General features: G+C 43.0%; 1 protein-coding gene across 3 annotated transcripts; it reads right to left on the bottom strand.

The window, feature by feature from the left end:
• Positions 1-478: 478 nt before the first annotated feature.
• clasrp (CLK4-associating serine/arginine rich protein) lies at positions 479-19,396 on the bottom strand. Of its 3 annotated transcripts, none has more exons than XM_083636895.1 (21): positions 19,291-19,396; positions 18,264-18,403; positions 17,137-17,234; positions 13,824-13,925; positions 13,401-13,480; positions 13,054-13,138; positions 12,827-12,963; positions 12,221-12,317; positions 11,626-11,704; positions 11,452-11,525; positions 11,297-11,338; positions 10,953-11,162; positions 10,115-10,420; positions 9,838-10,023; positions 7,425-7,464; positions 5,828-5,888; positions 5,003-5,061; positions 4,379-4,425; positions 3,411-3,502; positions 3,168-3,192; positions 479-1,263 (listed from the first exon to the last, which is right to left on the bottom strand). In XM_083636895.1, the coding sequence occupies exons 2-21, from the start codon at positions 18,360-18,362 to the stop codon at positions 1,200-1,202; spliced, it is 1,983 nt and encodes a 660-aa protein (XP_083493021.1). In that variant the 5' UTR covers positions 18,363-18,403; positions 19,291-19,396; the 3' UTR covers positions 479-1,199. The 3 variants fall into 3 exon arrangements, 2 of the variants coding, with proteins under 2 accessions (XP_083493021.1, XP_083493022.1); XM_083636896.1 differs by having other exon boundaries at positions 479-1,242; XR_014552702.1 differs by lacking the exons at positions 479-1,263; positions 3,168-3,192 and having other exon boundaries at positions 3,414-3,502; positions 7,421-7,464.
• Positions 19,397-19,670: the final 274 nt, after the last annotated feature.

The following is a 19,670-nucleotide window of genomic DNA, read 5'->3' as shown; positions in this document are numbered from 1 at the left end:
ATGTGAATAAACTATCCAATGTGAGTAGTTTACCCCCCTTGTTTCCCCTCATTGATTGATAGTTGATCTGAAAATAGGCGAGTAAACCCTCATTTCAAAGAGGTGGGTGAATGGGACAGTGACAATATTCAAACTTTAGTTGTCACACCAAAATTAAGCTTAGATTTTAGCATTGGCAGAATGGCTATGAACCAGAATGTAAGTTTCATTTGGGTGCCATAACCCACAAAGATTGTATTGGTCAACAAATTCAGCTAGCTTTAGAAAAGTAGTGCATGTTCACAGGAATTGACTAACTGTCCCAGGGCACATGAAGAACATGTTGATACAAAAATTGGTAGCATTCCCCGTAATAAAAACAGTTTTCCAACTGTCAGCATTTCACTACAAGACTGTGTTAAGCTGAGCGCACCTACTCACACTCGCATGCATAAAGTGCAATTCAATTACAAAAAATATCAAACAAATCAATCCAATGCCCATTTTATTTTGAATTCTGAATTAAAGATTAGACATACTTGTGAAAAAAAATAGTTGCTGCATTTTACCAGTTTTACCAGTGAGCAGAGAATGTATATTTAAAAAAAGGCAAATGTAAGCATTCAATGATTTTAGAATTAATCAGTTTTCCTAATTTCAAATGGATGTGTAAAAAGTCTGTACATCAATTAATGTGATTTGATGGAAACAGGCGGCAGTGCACACATTTCTTGTCAAAGAAAAAAGTAAACAGGGAGGAGGGCATCAGAGGAAGATGCAGATAAATTGGTGCCAAGTATCATACACTTTGAAATACAAACGGGTCAAATGTCTCTAGACGAGTCTGCACTAAGAACTGTTTTGGATCCGTTGGTGAAAAGCAGAATGCAGACATGTAGAAACCAGAAACCTATGAAGTACCGCAGTTTCACATGAGTGGGGAAAACATGAACAGAACTTCTCAGCTTTGTTGAATTGATTTTTGAAATAAAGTATCGCAATCACAATGTGATATCTCATGTGCAGACACAGATCTACATAATATACATTTAGATTTCCAGGTAGTATGTAAAATGATTTAGTAACTACCGTAGTCAGTCCATGTCGAGTTTTTTTCATTTAAATATCTATGTTGTTGGACAGTGTGTGTGTGTGTGTGTGTGTGTGCTAATGATGGCGGCAAGGACTCCACGATGGATCCATGTTTTTCACTGGTCAGGTTAGTATCGGTAGTACGGGCTCCTGGACCGGGACCGGGACCTCCTGGACAGAGCAAGAGAAACGCTGTTTGAAAAGGACAAGTGTGAGAGTATCAAGGAGTAAGGGGTTAAAGCAGAGGTGTCAAGTCAAGCCTGCTCCAATCCCAAGTCAGTCTCAAGTCAAGACCCAAGTCTAAAACTAAAGTCCACTTCATTAATGTCAAATTGCAAGTCTAAAATGAGAAATCAAGAGTCTAGTATCAATTTAATACCTTAAAGAAAAATAAATATCTAGGACTTTTCAATGCAATATTGTTTTAACAGGATACAAATTTGGCAGGGGTATCAAAATTGTTATTTCTATAATCAGTAAAAAATAAAAAAAAGAATGTACCTTCCTCACAGCAAATTGTCTTTGTCAGGCATGGGAGCAAAGACAGAACCTTTTGTTTAGAAATGGATGTATTGATCTATATTGCTGTCCGAGTAGTATGCTGACTTGTGTTATTTTAAATGTACAATTTTTGCTATGTTTTAAGGTCCTTACACATCAAGAGCGATGCGAATATACGGCACGAAATTGCGATGCGAGTTTTGACCCCCCTGTCAATCACAGCCACAGATGTGTACGCGTCGGAAGCGAATTTCTGAAAAATCTACCGTGGTTTGAAAAAATAAACACCGCAATAATGCTCAGCGAAACTTCGCCATTGGTATGCACAGTTGCATTGACTGATATAAGTTCGGAAAATATTATTGACGTGCGAATTAATCGCACGAAAAAAACGCTCCCGATGTGTAAGGACCTTTATTGTTGTATTTTATGTGTCGTTAACCCATGAGGGTTGGGCACCTGGAGTGCATGACACTTGAATCAATCCATCAATCAATCAGTTTCAACTTTAATAAATTCAATCTCTACACAACTTTGGAGGGGGGGGAGTAAATTCAGCTGTCTGTTGGAACCAGTGTAGGAAATTTAAAAAATATTTTGGGTGCAACTTCTGCCTCCACTTTATACAAATTGGGGCATTTACAACATTTTGGGGGCACTTAAAAAAAATAGTAATTCCTGCATAAATAGCTAAAGCGTAGTGTGAACAACAGCACTGTGTGTTTGAGTGTGTTCTTCGTCACCTTCTTCTGGAAACCAGCTTGCAGGTGCTGAGTGTGTGTTAGAGATTGAAATGGAAAGTGAATGAAAATAAAATGATCAAAATCTTGGTAGCAATCTTTGCCCCTTGATCATGGTTTTAGGGGCATTGTGAGATTCTCGGGGCATTTTTGTGGTTGGAACACATCTCATAACGTTCAATCTCAGTAAGTTACACAAACACACAATCTTTTGTCAAGACTTTATAATTAAACCCTATCAAGTCATCAAAGTGCAAGTCCAAGTCAAGTCTCAAGCCATTGCCTCATGGGCCCCTTGTGCGGGATCCCATGCACAGTCTCTTGCAAGCACATAGGCACCTTATGCGGCTGATAGCACCATGTTATAATGGTGAATGTCATTGTCGATGATGTATTTTGTTTTTTCTCTATCTTTTATTCTTTTTCTGTGTCTGAGCTTGTTTGTCTTGTTTGCATACTGTTATATAAAAATAAATAAAAGAAGTCTCAAGCCATTCAAATTGACTTGAATCCAAGTCATGTGACTCGGGTCCCCACCTCTAGCATAATGAACGCATATAACTATCCCATGTCTTACTGAACCTGCAGGATACACACTGTCGTTACTCTACTACACTTCGCCAGGAGAAACATCTGACAGCCATACTTGAAGTCAAGAAAACGTGTCTGCAGTTAAGAGACTGTGAATGGCAGCATGTGTGTGTGAGAGCAAGACAAAGAGCATAGTATAGAGATTAAAAAGCCAATGTGACGAATCTCTGAGATTAATGCTCACGGCCTGCGCCGCATGTGAAAACCAATCATTCAATCATTGCTTTATCGGAGCCCTGGGGATTCCTGTGGTTTCTCACATACCTTCTGGATGAGCTGTAGTCTCGGCCTGAGGGACAGAGGACACAGAGAGCCATGATCAACACAATAGCATGCCAGAGAAATGTCAGAACAGCCAGAGAGGCCCACGATTCTGACAGAGGCTTGGCATATTCAATCATTTCGGTTTCTCATTTGTTTAAGATTGCACAACAGACACCGCAACTTAATCTGACCAAATAATGTGTCGGATCCTGCTTATGGACAAAGCTTCTAAACTCGTCTTACCGTATTTGGATGGAGATGGAGAGGGCGAGTGGCTCTGCCGGCCATATTGTCTTTCCCACTCATCTCTCTCTTTCTCACGTCGCTCTCGCTCCCTAAACACAGAGCACTTAGGTCAGACAATGGCAACACACACATACTGAGCACCTTTATTAGGAACACCTTATACTGGGTACTTTCAGCTCAATGTCAACCGGCTACCAAAGTGACATCCGCCTCCAGGTTGGACGTGTTGCATTCCAAGATGCTTTTCTGCTGACCAAAGTTGTAAAGAGGTTCTGAGTTCCTGAAGCCTTCTGTCAGCTTGAACCAGTCTGGCCATTCTCCTCTGACCTCTTTCATCAACAAGGCATTTTCCATCCACAGAACTGCCGCCACCAGGATGCTCTTTATTTTTCACACCATTCTGTGCAAACTCTAGAGCAGAGGTTCTCAAATGTTTTTCAGCCAAGGACCCCTTACAAGAGAGAAAATATACCGGGGACCCCCTCATTCTGATTTGTGATTTTGGGCTAAGCTTAATTGTTTCCACCGTAATGTGCTTGACTTTTAAATGTATAGGTTTGTTAGATTAGAATAGAATCCATGAACCATTTTAGATTTAAAGCATACAATATTTTCGTTGAACTATGAAGCTTTTGCAACAACAAAAAAAAAATTATTTCCATTTTCCTGAAAACTTTTCGCGGACCCCCTTGCAAAGTGCCACGGACCCCCATTTGAGAACCTGTTGTGAGATCAGCAGTTTCAGAAATACTCACACACACAAAAAAATCACACCAGCCCGTCGGGCACCAACAACCATGACTTTTCCCCATTCAGATGTTTGATGTGAACATTACCTGAAGCTGCTGACCTGTATCTACATGATCATATGCACTGCAGCCACATGCTTGGATAATTGCATGAATGAGCAGGTGTACAGGTGCTCCTAATAAAGTGTTCAGTGAAAGTATATACTGTAGTCTTACTTCATGCGTATCTTGCGTGCCATGGCTCGTAGTTCTCCCTCTCGCTCCTGTCAAATAAACACAGCAATGAGAAGATGTATAGCATGCTGTCAAGAGAATAACCATTTCTTATTCAAGTATTTCTTACCCCTAATGATTTGCTCTATCACTTTAATAATTTGCATAAGCATGACTGTTATTGTTTTGTTCTCATCTTACGCTGCTGCCCATCATAGTCTTGTCCCGTTTGACAATCCTTGACCTTTGTGTCATCTTACCTTCATCTTATCTTTGTTGCAGGACTGACTGACCAGAACCAGCCAATTATAGACTTACACATCTTAGCTGTTTTTTTTTTGTAGTTTGTGTACCGGTCTCCCTTACATTCTCAGCTACAGTATATAAGTGGCCAGGCACTTGTTTGTTTCACAGTATACATTCTGCTGCACTGTGTTGTTAGAGAATGGCATGCTCTGAATCGGTATGTTGACTCACACGTGTGCAGTAAAGAAGCTGTACAGCTGGACGCTCCAAACTAGAGCAGAGTGCAGATTTCCTCAACAGCAGACAGTCTCTGCCTAACCCTGGCACATGCACAGACAGACAGCAACACAGACAGACAGACAGACAGACAGACACACACACCTGTCGCTTGTTTTCCTGCTGTTGGACCTTCACCTGGGCTGCTTTCTTATCCGCCTTGGCTGTAGAATGGGAGAATGGGGGAATATGGGGGGGGATGATGAGAAAGAGGAAAAAGTAAACATCAAATCTTATTCACCTTATGTTCAGACGCGAGGTGGGCCAAATTCTTCCGGGTCGTGTTAACACTTCCTGCGGTCACGGCATGAAATATGAAAGAACGTCATGAAGAAGAGAGTTGTTTTTGGAGCGGACAGTGCAGGGGGTAAAACAAATAATGTAGCCTACATTGAGCTCGGTACACAGCAAGCAAGCAAGTATCCACTGTTAGCCAGGTCAGATAATGTTATCGTCGACAATGACGAGCACTTTCTTGTAAAACATACCTGGACTCCAACAAAGAAAGCTTCAGATAGTTTTCTCTCCTCCGAGCGCAGCGCGAGCCATTTACGTCTATAAGACCCGCAGACGTTAACGTAATTCCCTGGAATGCGAGACTTAACGAGCCAGTTACATGGCGTTGCATTCTTAGACATTGCCGTTTGCTTTTATTTGGTATGTTACATACAATTGGCTAAATTATTAGTTAATTTAGAGTTAGATGAGCAGCCAGCCATTTTCTTTTTTTTTGACGGAAGTCGTCATACGACCACACAACCGGGTCAAATGGGCGTGGCTACATAAGGTGAATAAGCCGCTGTAACCCGCCTCCCCGTACTTTGTACGGGGTGAAAATAACCACAACTTGTCCACAAGCTTTGAGGTGTGTATGTAGAGTATGTGCATTTCTAAATGAGTGTGCAGGTCTGCGTGTTCTCTGTTACTCACACTGCTTGTTGAGAGCTTTCTGCATGCGTATCTTCAGCTTCTCCTGCGGGGTCATCTTGGGCTGTAGGTGACACATTGTATTGTATTAGTACACCGTCACACCGCCAAAGACGGAGAGGGCGTGTCTGTGTCCTCACCGTCACACGGCCAAACACGGAGAGGGCGTGTCTGTGTCCTCACCGTCACACGGCCAAACACGGAGAGGGTTTGTCCTCACAGAGACTGTGCAGGTAAACCGTTAATGATGTACTACCGTCGTTGATGTCCATCAGCAGGTGGAAAAGCGTCAGATACATACAATGCATGTAATGTTTGTCTTTCAACATACACTGCATTGGAATCTTACTGGCTGAACAGGCTATATGTGTGTGTGTGTGTGTGTGTGTGTGTGAGACAGAGAGAGGACACACAATGAACAGAGGTGAACTCTGTGCACACTGGAGTTGCCTGCAGCTGCTGTAGGATAGTTTAGAAGCAGGACAGGATCCGGTTACATGAACCTGGCCGTTTTCCATGTGTCCAATATATTTAAATGTAGGAGAGCTGTCAGAGGAGTTCAGGGAGGACGACGGTTGAAGAGGTGGGAAAGGTCTCAGAACTAAACGGGAGCAAGTTCAGGTCCACCGAGTTCAGAAAACTTAGAAATGGCCAGTGGCGTTTTGTCACAGCCACACCCATCACTGGGCCGTTTACACCTGGCCAGGCAGGAATAACTGCACATCAAAACGGCGCACAGGTACGCGTGAAAAGACAGACTGAATTACAGCCTTCGGCCCATTTGTATAATATTCAAATCGCTTCTGCTCTTCCAGACGCAGTTAGAAGAAAATCATGCTCAGGACAGGAAACGGTCCAGAACGTTAGCCGGGGGGCAGAAATGCATGTCACTGTGTTCTTCATCAGGGTATCTGGGACGTTAAAACATTTCCTTTCAAGAGCCAGTGTGTGCTGTTCCAGGTAGACGAGGCTCTGCTGCCTGTTCAGACAAGCCCAGCTATGGCCGTCCAGAGCACAAGTCCCAGCTTTCAACAGAGCAGCTACCTCTATTAAATGGCTGCCTTCACTATTAAATGATCATTTAGCCAGTACTGATTATGAGAAGACATCCTAAGAGAGCTGGCAGAGGCCTGGATAGGAGACACACTCCAGGTTATGAGACTATAAACAGATATAAAGAGAAAGCACTCTTACACACACACACACACGCACTCTTACACACACACACACACTAAAGATAGTTAATGGCTTCAATGAGGCTCTTAAATTATCAGTCCACACTAGCAGCATTCCACAGAGATGGGGGAGCATAATGAGGTCAGTCATTGGTCAGTGTTGTCAAGTTCACAAAACCTTCTCGATAAAACACTGAGAAGATGGAGAATAGTGCAATGGCAATTTCAAAATTGATGGTGGGCTTTGACGGCCATATATATCCACTTTTGAGGGGGGGAAACAAGAAAAAAAATCACATCAATTTCATTCTCTGTGGGCAACAATGGCTTCTACATCCCACTCTGGTGGACAACCATGTCAGCCTGTCAGGGATGAGGGAGGCGTGCCTTTAGCAAGAAACCAGCTAGATCAAATTCTTACTGACTTTGGCAGCTCCCGTCTCTTTACCGCCCGGAGTATCAGGCCTGGAGAGAGAGGGAGGGGAGAGACAGACAGACAGAAATATAAATCTGATTAAAATGATGACTTTACCCAGACATTATACCAGGGTTCATACAGACATTATAAAACAAAACTCAAGGACTTTCAAGCACGTTTTCAGGCACTATTTCTTTCATTTTCAAGGACTTCACGCAAATCAAATAATTAATTTTCAAATATAAATTTAGCATAAAATTTGCATTATATTACAGTTTGTCTTTAACAAGTTAATTCTATCAATCTTGTGAATGGGACGGGATAATATTTGTCTACAGATTGCTTTGACTTTGAACAGATGCTCATACCTCAGTAAGCGCCTTTTGTCTTTTTAATACCAACTTTGGTCAAAATATTAGAGGTGACAGTCACTGACAGACAGCATTATGTGGTTTATGTAAAATTCAAGGACTTTTAAGGACCTTGTTTAAAAAAGGGGCTATTTTCAAGGTATTTCAGGACTTCTCAAAATCCGAGCACTTCGAGCAGCTTGGCAGAACCCTGACTTACAACGGCACATTATATACAAGTCAAATTTCAATATAGCACTGTCCTTAACAGATTGTTTTTAGGCTGCTTGACAATGCTGGGCTAAACATAATGTAAATAAATCATTATCTTTATCCAAAAATAGTTAGTATATAGTTGTAATGTGCCTGACGACTGAGGTGATTACTCACCTCTTGCCACCGATAATGCACGAACAAGACTTTCATTGAGGCAACATAAGCTGTGCCTTCAGTCCTACACAGTAACCTGCTTCTAATCAGAGGCTATGAAATTCATAAAACCACATCAGAAATTCATATCTGTCAGTTTAACAATGAAAAGCAAATTAATACAAATTAAACATCCTCTAATGAAATGCTGAAGTCTCTCTGCACTGTGCCCAACAAGCACATAATTTGTGATAAATTGCAACAGGATTGGTGCAGGAAACCTTACTGGAGCAGAGCCGCTGTGACAAGTCTAGCAGCCTAAAGTTGGCCTAGACTTGTTCAGATTGTCCAGTAGTCACTATTAAGGATGTTCATGATTAAGGCCTAATCAATAATCTGTTATTTAGGCCTATTCTTCACTGTGCAACATCAATAAATGTAATGCAACTAAAACAGAATCATGGTGGAAAAATGCTATCTTTTAAATTGACCATTTCAACCAACATAATGTAATCATTGTGAAATTAGTGCAATTAATGATACCACTACCCCACGGCACATACAGAGACAGCACTACCGACAACAGCCAGCAGGTGACACCCACACACCCAGCAGCTGACATGCCCCCCCCCCCCACACACACACACACAGGGGCCCTTTACACGAGGACAGTTTCTGAAAGAAACGACACAATAGCGTTTCCTTCACACCTTTTCCTTCACACCTTCTCCCTGTTTACATGAGCGCTGTTGAATTTTTAAAACGCCGTAATGTACATACCACGGTCGCTAGGTGGCAGTGTGATCACCTTATTCTTTGCCCATACAAGGATGCTTACTGCATGACGTAATTTCGCTTTAAATGCGGAAGTAGAGTACACTTTCCGCAGTCATTTAGACTTGCCAAAAAGCTTTTTTCAAGCTAAAAAAACCCCCCAAACTGTTAAAGTTTTAATATTTGTCGGGTGAGAATGTAACATATATGTGACCAGTTTATCAGAATAACGCCTATTGGAAATCTTTAACGAGCAGCGAGGACCGGGAGCGCTGACTGTGATCTGTCACCCTACTGCTACTGGCAGTGAGAAAACACTGTCGACTGCTTTGTAACTATAACGTTAAATGCCGACCGGGTACAGCCATCGGCTCCTCGCAGCAGTAACGCTATGAACATGTAACTGAAGTTGGCCGCAGTGTAGCTTAATTCTGAGTGTTGCCAAACTTCATTGATACTGACGTTGTATTTGGTTGTCAACTCGCGCATGGCTATGGCGTGTGTGTCGCCTGTAAGCACGTCGTCAGAGTTTCTGAAATGTGCCGTTCCAAAGCGATTACATGGAGCGCTCAGCGGGAAGCGTCTCTAACAATTTCACTCTGGAGGGTGGTTCTAAAATGTGTCGTTTCCTAAGCGCGAATTCGCCGTCGCCGTCTTAACGGGAGGCACTAACGATACAATAATTCCCCGTTTCCATAGGAAACCGTCCTCGTGTAAAGTGCCCCACAGACAGTGATTTAGTGATAACACTACCCACACCAGGTGACCACACACAAGAGTGGTCGCATGCTCCAACCAAGGGATATCAGAGCCAGTCTGTTTGAGTCATTTGCCAATTGTGATCAGTGCATCCCGAGCCTTGAGGTGTCACAAGGTAATTGCTTAGGTCCCCAAATGTGTTTGTGTAGCTGTGCAGTGTCTTCTTACTTTCTTAGCTTGTCAGAGAGGGCAGTGGTAGAGGGCGGGGGCCCTCTGTGAGCAGGGGAGGGACTGTGATTGGGGTGACTGGGAGACTGAGAGGGAGTGGGGCTGCTGCTATCCCCCCGCCGATGGCCTCCAGAGTTCCGCCCCCCTTTTCTCGAACCGCCCCCCTGCCGTGAGCTGGAACGGGACCTGGGGGAAAACGTGTGTGTGCTGAGCTCATTGCCATGTGCATTATAAAACATCAACTCCAGCACTGTCAGGTAATATCGACCAGCCTTACCTCGTCCGTCTGCGTGCCGTGTGGCGTCTCCTGTCCCTGTCTCTGTCCCTTTCTCGTTCTCTGTCTCGATCGTTGGAACGAGATGGCGTCCGGTCACGTCTCCTCCAGGATCCCGCCCCTCCGTTCCCTCCTCTCCCCCGGGACCGAGAGCTGGAACGCCGCCTTGAGCGGGAGTGGGAACGGCGTCCATCCCTCCCCCCGCGAGCCCGCCGGGTGCGGCGTGAGCGCGAGGAAGAGCGAGAGGAGGAACGAGATGAGGAGCGGGAGGAGGAGGAAGGAGAGCGACTGGATGAAGACCTTCGTCTCCTGGACAAACAGAGACACAGAGTTTCAGTATCAACACTGACACAGCGCCTACCCTGTCGCTAAAACGCTAACAACACTACTGATTTCTTGGTTTTGGTAATCTTATTTTCTGTTGACTTTAAATGATCAAATATTTAAATTTCATTTCAGTGCTTTGCATATAATTATGCAGTCCTGTTGTTTTGACATGCACAATAATTAAAGTAGTAAATGTGTGTGAAAGCATACAAATACCTCATCATCACACATTACATTTTGTTCAACACATGCTAAATTGATCAGATTTGGTCCTTGAGACTGACATCATGCACTGACAATTCATCTGAGACTACACTATAAAAGTGAATCATATGATCAATTGTTCACATAAAAAAAGAAAAAGAAAAAAGTACTCCATCTCACCTACCAGGCTACCAAAAAAAAACAATCAGTATTCTTTCTACCTCAACAGCTGTGGTCATGTCAATGGACAACAAAATGACTGCAAGGAGAACACAACCAATGAAAAGCCAGGAAGGGGAAAGTTACCGACCGGGAGCCCCTGCTATGACCTGCAGGGTGCTGCGAGTTGGAGGGGGTTAAGCCAGAGTGAGGAGCAGCCGCTGCTGCCGCCACCGCTGCTGCCTGCGCTGCTGCGACAGCCTCGTCATCGCTGCCTCCGAAGCTCGTGATGAAGGTGATCTTCTCCGGACCAGGAGTCCGGGACCTGGACCGGGACTCGGAACTAGATTCTGACTCCGGTCTGAGAGAGACGAGAAGACCACCCATGTTACTGACCGAGCAAATAGTGAAAGAGTTCCAATACATATACTGTATGGGTTGACAGCAGAGGGAATTAACAAGGAAAATAGAGTAAGAAACAGTGGGCTAACTTACCGTTTGTAAGGGTCGTATGTTGGGCTGTCTCTTCTGGCATAGCTAGAACATAGGATGGTGAGGAGATATGTTATGATACTCTTATATTTTAAAGCCCCCAAATATCAGTGGACTGTTGACATGTGACAAAACCTAAAAGGACAACATGAAGTTACCTGGGTGGGCTGATCTGTCTACCTTTCAGTCTCTTCTCTCGGAACTCTCTCCTTTGTCTGCGAGAACGGCGGCCCTGAGATGATGCAACACATTGCTTTAAGTAACAAGCGGCAGCACAGTAAAGACAAGCACATGCCCGCACACACCGGACTTCAAAGGTTCTATTCTCTTACAGAGTACATGGCCTTTTCTGCCTCCAGAGCCTTGGCATGTTTGATGGCCTCCACTTCATCCTTGTCTTTCCTCAACATCCTGTTAAACAGGTCATATATTAACAGTGTGATAACAAGAATATTAATCGTGTAAAGTAGCATTTTTTTTAAGGTGCTATTTTTTAACTGCTAATAAAAATTGAAAAACATTGAAAGCTTTTGAGTACCGTTTTGAGCACTACACAGCGGTAGTGTCTTAATCTTTTCTTTGGGGACAAATGTTTTAAAACCAAATACTCAAAGCTCAAGGCTCAAAGCTGTTTTTGCAGTTGGTGTATGCAAATTTAACAAAACCTACCATTTCTTTAGACTGCTGCTAAGCCAATAGCTTACCCAGTTTCATCCCTTCCATTACAAGGACTTTAGAAATAAATTTTGAATACTATATTCCTCCATTTTTGGGGTGAAACTATATTAATCTTTTCGCAGCAAGACAATTGTAATGACATGACAGAGTTCATGCGTGCTGGATTTTTCTTTCTTATTCTTTGATGCATGTTTTTACTCCCTTCTTTGACAAGCAGGGGACCTTTTAATAAACTCAGTGAGATTTTACCTTACAAAGTCTCCTTCAGCCATTCCATATGGGGTTGCCATTTTGTTCAGATCCAACTCCTGCTCCTGGTTGAGCTCATCAACATCCACCTCCACATCTATACATACATACACAATGTACATTTTGTAAACAGAAAACACTTAATCGTATCCATGCAAATTTAATCATCACGGCAGCACATGTTTGACAACTCCTTTGCATTGAGACAGCGCTGAAGTACATAGCGGGTACTTGTTAGTAACCAGCTGGTAGCAGGTGTCTAAGTTTAAAAAATTACATTCAAAATAAAACCAGAACTGGAAAAACAAGAGAAACGTGCAAACTGAGCAAAAATAGGAAAAACCCCATCAAGTTGTTTCCCTGACTTAATTGGATAGACTATTTGCACATATACTGTATTCGGCCAGTTGTGTTGCCATTTCTTTAGAACTGATGAAAGTCTACACGGGAGAAAGAAAGAATATTACTTTTCTTTGGTGCACTTTTCCTCGGCACCCCCTTCTTTAACCAATTGTTTGATGCTACTTAACATCAGGGGTTAATTTCACCTCAGTTGGTCTCTGCATACTGTGCAAAACCTAATTAGTAACAAACCCATCTCCTAACCGATATCTGGGATGCCCTCGTCCTCTTCTGATTCGCTGTTCTCAGAATTGTCTTCCTCTTTATCCGACAGGGCTTCTGGCTCGGTCACAGTGCTGTCTTCATAGGTGTAACCAATGGTGGCCTTCTTCTCTGCCAGTCTGCACAAACAAAGGACGGCTTATCAATACCGTGGCTATATGCATGTGAGCAAACCCACAACAAGGAACCCATGGAAGAATTTTTTGTACTTTTTCTTCTCGTCCTCATTTGGTCTCGGCAGGCCACCGTAGAGCTCATCCAGGTAGATCTGGTATAAACACTGCTCCTCGGAGACTGCAGCGGGACAACAGGGAGTTTAATGGAAAAACAGACCTTCAAAATAGACCCACTCGGGGAGAGCTACAGTAAGAGAGACAGGCTGTTAAAGTCACAATAAGGAGAAATACAGAGGATTGCAAAGATGAACAGGGCAGAAGCATAACACAGGGCTTATCAGTGTTTTTCTTATTTCACTGTCACTGTAGCTTCTGAAAATGAATTGAGATTTAAATTACTCTTGAAAAGAAATATCAGCCATTGTTGGATAGATACTCACTGTTAGCAAAGTCATTTTGCACTAAGCCTCTGTAGCGCTCGTAATTGCATTTCCTTTCCTCCGACTCCTGCTCTGGGGAGCTGAGTAAGACAAAAAGTATAAAAGGTTGTTTTCTAGGTTCATGGCTTCGCTGAATACTTGATTCTCATGTGAACTGAGCATTTTTGGCTTCTAGCTTAGCCTAGTGTCAGACTTTGAAGCAGAAGAAATTAAATGACACCTCTCAAGCAATGTACTGCTAAATTATCTCCACTACAACTTTTTATGTTTACACACAGGAACAACAGCGTGTAATCAACAGCTGATTACACTTCGACCTGTGACTGATCCACAATCAGAGCACAAGAAAAAAAAGTCAAATTGTATTCATACAGTGTCTAGTTGAAAGTGTGACTCTAGGTACAGTATCTGTGTAAGACTTACACAGTGCTGAGCAGTGGAGGGGTGTAGGTGGGGATGTAGTCCAGGTGAGCTCTTACGTCAAACCTGTCAATCATGTTGTTGGCATCTCCCTGCCATGGCATCCTTATGACAAGAGAAAGAGGTACAAACTGATCAGTAAACAGTACTGTGTGGCTGGTATGTGTGATTTTACTTAAAGAACATGGTGCAGGTTAGAGACCACATTGCATGAATATGTGGGACTGGTATGTAGCAATATGATTCTTTTGTTTTTTGTTTTTCACACATAGCTGCATCTAGACTCGTTTTTGTAAAGCTTGTTTTATGGTCACTGCGCCGAGCCAGGCGCGGGGGAGGAGCGCAAACCAAAAATGACGTCAATGCGCTGGGCACGCCCTCCGCAACCGCACAGCGCGTACCTCCACAGCTCCCGGGGAGCGCTGCGCTTTGCAGGGATCGAAATTGAATCAAGAAGTAAGTATACTGAGTAGGGATGGGCGAGAGTACTCGGGTACTCGAGTACTCGTTCATAACGTCAGTACTCGAGTAACGTTTCCTCTGTTCGGGTACTCGCCCCACTCCCCACCCCTTTAAAATGGTCTAAATCTACGCATGCATCGTTATGTGGATCTGGCAGCATGAACTGCACCGGCGTCAAGTCAGCCAGAATGTACAAGTACGTCATCCGCTTTGTTGATTTCAAAATAAAAGTTGTAACCTTATTTATTTTGAGTAATGCGTTACAGCCATAGTTTCACGCCATATAACATCACAACGAGTATTTTGATACAAGGTTTGCTGCTTCGTTCGTTGAAATAGCCTTTTCTCGTCCAACGTGCATAAATAAGCTATTTACTTTTGTTTAAGTAACATTATTTTGAAAGTTTTAACCGGAAGTTTTCCAGCTCATCCCGAAAATAGTGGCTGAAGATATGCTCCCGAAGTAGAAAGATGCACGCTTCTTCATAGCGCACGCCCGATAAAACTCATTCAAAACTTTGCAGTAGTTTACTGACTACACTGTCGTTTCCCATAACGTTAGTCACAAGAAATGTGGAGAAAGAATCGCTTTTTGGGAGACAATCGTTTCATGGTGATCACTATTTAGCTGCAGCTGCAACGTTAATCACACTGGTCAGTGGTCAGTTTTCTCTTTTTGGCAGAACACCGGACTTTGTAATCCGTGGATTTACGTTAGTGTAACAGTGATCATAAAGTAAAATGGATGATACTGGACAATGGACATGTATTGGAATTGAGCCTTCGCTTGTTTGACAACAATATTGTCCGCTCCGAAGCGCTAATGCCATCCATCCAACCATCGGAGATGCTGTCTGAGGTAGGCTTTAGACGTTAGCTTAGCGTCACCTCACCTAATATCACAGTCAGTCAGTCCCTCTCCTCACATGCTCCAGGTAACGCTTTCTCCATGCAAAAATGCAAACGTTATGTGTGAACAGCCCCACACACAGCAGATTACCCCTGCTCCGTCATTACCATAGTAATCACACAGACCCCCACCGCCCCCGCGCGAGTACTCGAGTGCTCGTTCATAATAGGAGAGTACTCGAGTATTTAAATTGCTTAAAATGCCCATCCCTAATACTGAGCTGTGTTTTCACCACATTTCTTGACCCATGTGGTAAACTTTGATTTGTAGCTGTTCGTTTTTAGTAATTTCAACAAGTAAATGATGTGTTGTGTTGACTGTTGAGAGAGAAGCAGCACAGAGTAGGCTATATCAGGGCTGAGAACTGAAATGCCTATTCACTTCAGTAAAAACAAGTTTCGCGATTCTATTCATGTGCTGATATATGGTCATTTGAGAGTGAAACTGCACTCAGTACTGCACTTAATAGCGTTTCATTGTGACTTTTCATGTGCCGTCCTCACTATTATCTCACTATTATTAGGGATGCACCGATCCACATTTTTTCACTTCCGATGCCGATACCAATATTATTCCAATACCGATATTTTTCTTGAATATACAGTATAGGCAAAGATTTGGCCAATTAAAGATTTTTTTTTAAATATACCTTGCAAAAAGCAGACAAAATTAAGAAAATATACAAGGCAAAGAAGGATACTATTATACATGGGCAAATTACGGCCAGCCCGTGCTGGAATTGCACGGAAAAGAAAAAAACGATCCGATCCGATTCGTGAATTATGTCAGTATCGGCACCCGATACCGATAGTGGATCGCATCGGTCCCATCCCTAACTATTATCACTGTACAAGAAGAAGAAGAGGGGGGTTATGGTAAGCCTCCAAGCAAAGTAGTGGTTATGGCATACATGGGCAACATACGGCCCGCGGGCCGTATGCGGCCCGCGGGCGCCCCCTGTGTGGCCCGCGATGGAATTGCAAAAATTTTTTTTTTTTTTTTTTTTTTTTTTTACAGTGCACCTGAACGCAACATGCAAGATACCCGCTGAATAAGTGTCCAAATGTTCATGTCATTCTGGCCAATACTCTTCTGTTATAGCATTTCAGTCTGGAATATGGAATATATTTCAATAATATTTATGACTAAAAGGCTAAAAGTAATCTCATGTGTAAGAAATGACTGTTCTACATTGAAGTAGAAATTTTAATAATTAACTTGTTGGTTTTGGATTTATTTAGCTTCAAGAGTGCATTTTTGTTCTTGTGTGACCCTCAACACAGGCTTTGAGAATCCCGGGCCACTTACTGATACTTAAGCTTAAAATAACCCACTCATATTCTGGTTTATTTCAAGAAAAACATTTCGGCTAGTGGAAATTCGAATTGGCTGGTAACTTTAAAATCTAGCAGCCATATTGGCAGGTGGTCAAAAAAGTTAATTTCAAGCACTGAAGAGGGAGAGACATAGGAGTGAGTGAGAAAAGGATCAAATATTGGTGGTTAAGACTGAATAATGACATCACAACTGTTAATTTAAAATGAGTTCCTCTAAACCTGGCTTCAAATGCCCAAAATGTTTCGCGCTGGCGCCGTTCAGCCCTCAGCAAAAACTGGTAGCGAGGACATTTTTTTGTGGCCCTCTCTATCATCAAAGTTGCCCATCCATGGGTTACGGCGTGACAATATTTGTTCGGCCCCCGGCAACAATCTGGGTTTCTCATGTGGCCCCCCATGAAAAACAGTTGCCCACCCCTGGGTTATGGTAAGCCTCCAGGGACTGCATGCAAGTCTATGTAAGTGAGAGAGTGTGTGTGTGTGTGTGTGTGCGTGCGTGTGTGTGTGTGTGTGCGTGTGTGTGTGTCTGTGTGTGTGTGAGAGTGAGTGAGTGAGTGAGTGAGAGAGCGAGAGAGAGAGAGAGAGAGAGAGAGAGAGAGTTCCTCACATGTTGATTGGACTCTCTGCAGCCATTGCCACAGCAGGATCCAGACTGATCTTGTAGGCCCGGCCGTGAACCTGCAGAAACTGAGCAGGATCTTTTTTCTGTTGAGAGGAAGGGAGAAGACCATGACACGTGTAAGGATACACAGAAATACTTCACAAATAACGTCAAGGTTTTGATCCACATTTTGATCCAAAATACATCCATTTGAGAGAAATATTTGTACCTGAAATGAACGATTCATAATTTCAAAAAACGAGAGCTGATCCCATCAACAATAACATAATTTCTTAAACAAAAGTCTCCATATTATCCACCTTATTTCTAGCGGCCATGATGCCTTACATGAAATATGGGTCCTTCTTCCGGTGTAATCCTCCCAGCCCCCTAGCCTCCCCCCGTGACGTTGCTGACATGGACACAACATAGCCCGTCTGTAAACAATGCTTCAAAGCTGCAGGCGAAGGGAGCAAATCACTTCCAGCTTGGCCAATAAATATCCCAAGTTGTTCAAAGAGCAACAGGTTAGTGGATGTGATAGATAACATTATTACATACCCTCAAATAAGTCGTCAAACGAGTGTTATTTCTTTGTGATCGACAAGCAACTTTTTTTCAGCATCGGAGTTTGATGAGGAAATGCGCTGAGTACGAGCGCCGTAGAGCCTCTGTCAACAAGTAACGTTAACCAGCTGCAACAATCAGTCACGTTCTAGACCAGACCTCGCAGCCATAATCATTTTACAGTGGGTCATTCAAAAATAAGGTGGATTGAACTGAACTGAAATTCCAAATTGGAATATCATTTTAAAGTTTACTTTTACTGTCACATCAGCAATAATTTTGTCAGAGTAGGAGATGCATTTTTCAAATCGTGTCTCATTCAATTGACTGTTTACTGATTGTGTCTGGTTTTCCATTCTGCCAGATAGTTTACTGTATTCACCTGTCGTCCCAGGTATAAATCAGACCCTGATTAGACAGCAAGAATCAAAAGTACCTGGCAGAATCAAAACCAGCAGTACTCTGGACCCTGAGGACCACTGCTGTATGACTTCAATAACGGTGAGCACAGTAATCGCTCAGCATCACTGTGCATTTGGCTGAGCTAGAGGAAAAATGTATCTTACGATCTTCTCGTAGTACTCCCGCCGGCGCTCTCCGCGGCGTTTGTAGTCTACCATCATGCCACGGAGCTTTTTCTCATGTTTGCGGGCCTCCTGCCACATGACGGCGCCGCTGGGGGTGGGGGCGCGGCGTGGCACGGCTGCTGTAGAGAGGAAGAGGAAGATACATGGGGAGAGCAAGAAGATAGTGCAGATATGGGAATGAGAGGGAGATAGAGATGTGGAAATGGTTTATTTCTTTATAAAGTTCAAAGTGGGACAAGTTGCATGGGGCCTAGCTAAGGCTCAAGCGTAACGTTTTCCCCAAAACAAAAATAGTGACTCCTGAATATTACCTACACAAGACAATTAAAAATATATAACAACAACGCTTGCTGCAATGAAAACGTGCCAAGCAAGATAGCAATAACTTGCAGATTCATTCAAGTGACCCAATTTTACAATTCACAGATATATTCAATGACTTCCCCAGAGAGTTTATTAAATTCCCAAGTTTAACTGTGTGAAATAGGCCTATGTCATTTTCAATTCACTGTGCCAACACATTCACCAAGCATTGTGCTGGGAGGTCAGTGTTCTAATGTTAAAAGTTCAACACGCCACTGTGTTTATGTACTCAATGTGTTTGTAGGTTAACTTAGCAGCTAAGCTGACTGGTGCTAAGGGCTAACTTCAGCCTGTTAATGTTAGCACACTAAATATCAATGCTGCAGCATTGCTCATTCGTCATTAATATTCTCAAGCAAAAAGCACCGGTAATCCAATTTCGACTTATTTGCATTTTCTCGGTATAGCTTGCTGTCCTGCAAAAGGACTGTTTTCAAAGTTAGCCGTTATAGCTAGCTAACCCTCTGCTAACATAGGCAGCGCCCTGAATGGAGCATGAAGGCCTCAGCCCTGGTTGTAACATTATAGCTAGCTAGCTAGCTTCACTACGTTAATAACGTCGTTAGACAACGGGCATAGCACGGCGTTATCAGACAATACAACTGAACTTCTGCATCTTTTGCATTTGATTGTATAACGTTACCTGTTTTATTGACCACCAAAAGACACTCGGGTTATTTAGCTCAGCCAAGGCGCTAGTAGCCGAATGCTGCGGCTGTCACACCTCCTCCGTCCTTTCCTTTCCCAAACTGTGTGCGCGCGCGCGTGCGTCTGTCTGTGTGTGTGTGTGTGTGTGTGGGGTGGGTTGCTCAGTGTAATGCCCAGCGCAGCCTGCGGCGTCGCTAGACCCCGTTAGATCGTAATGAGAGGACTGCAGGAATGAGAGCGCTGTTTTAACAGTTCTATATTAACCATAGACTGTATAAAAAAAATGTTGGGCAATCAATAGTATTTTTGTTTAATGTACAACAGTTCTAGAAACAAAGATATCAAGTAATGGTAATTTGAGATAGCAGATTATTA

The sequence above is a fragment of the Poromitra crassiceps genome (assembly GCF_964638095.1).
Source record: "Poromitra crassiceps genome assembly, chromosome: 5".
In the NCBI taxonomy this organism is placed as follows: domain Eukaryota; kingdom Metazoa; phylum Chordata; class Actinopteri; order Beryciformes; family Melamphaidae; genus Poromitra; species Poromitra crassiceps.
Note: the sequence above shows the minus strand (reverse complement) of the source record. Positions and strands in the feature narration are given on the sequence as shown.

What these genes read in the sequence shown, in the direction of transcription:
- clasrp (XM_083636895.1), bottom strand. Translation starts at nt 18,362, where the DNA reads ATGTGGCAGGAGGCCCGCAAACATGAGAAAAAGCTCCGTGGCATGATG. An exon ending in CCTCCACTGCTCAGCACTGT is followed by an intron (nt 13,481 to 13,823) that starts GTAAGTCTTACA and finishes TGTCTTACTCAG; the next exon opens with CTCCCCAGAGCAGGAGTCGG. An exon ending in CAGAAAAGGCCATGTACTCT is followed by an intron (nt 11,526 to 11,625) that starts GTAAGAGAATAG and finishes GCATCATCTCAG; the next exon opens with GGCCGCCGTTCTCGCAGACA.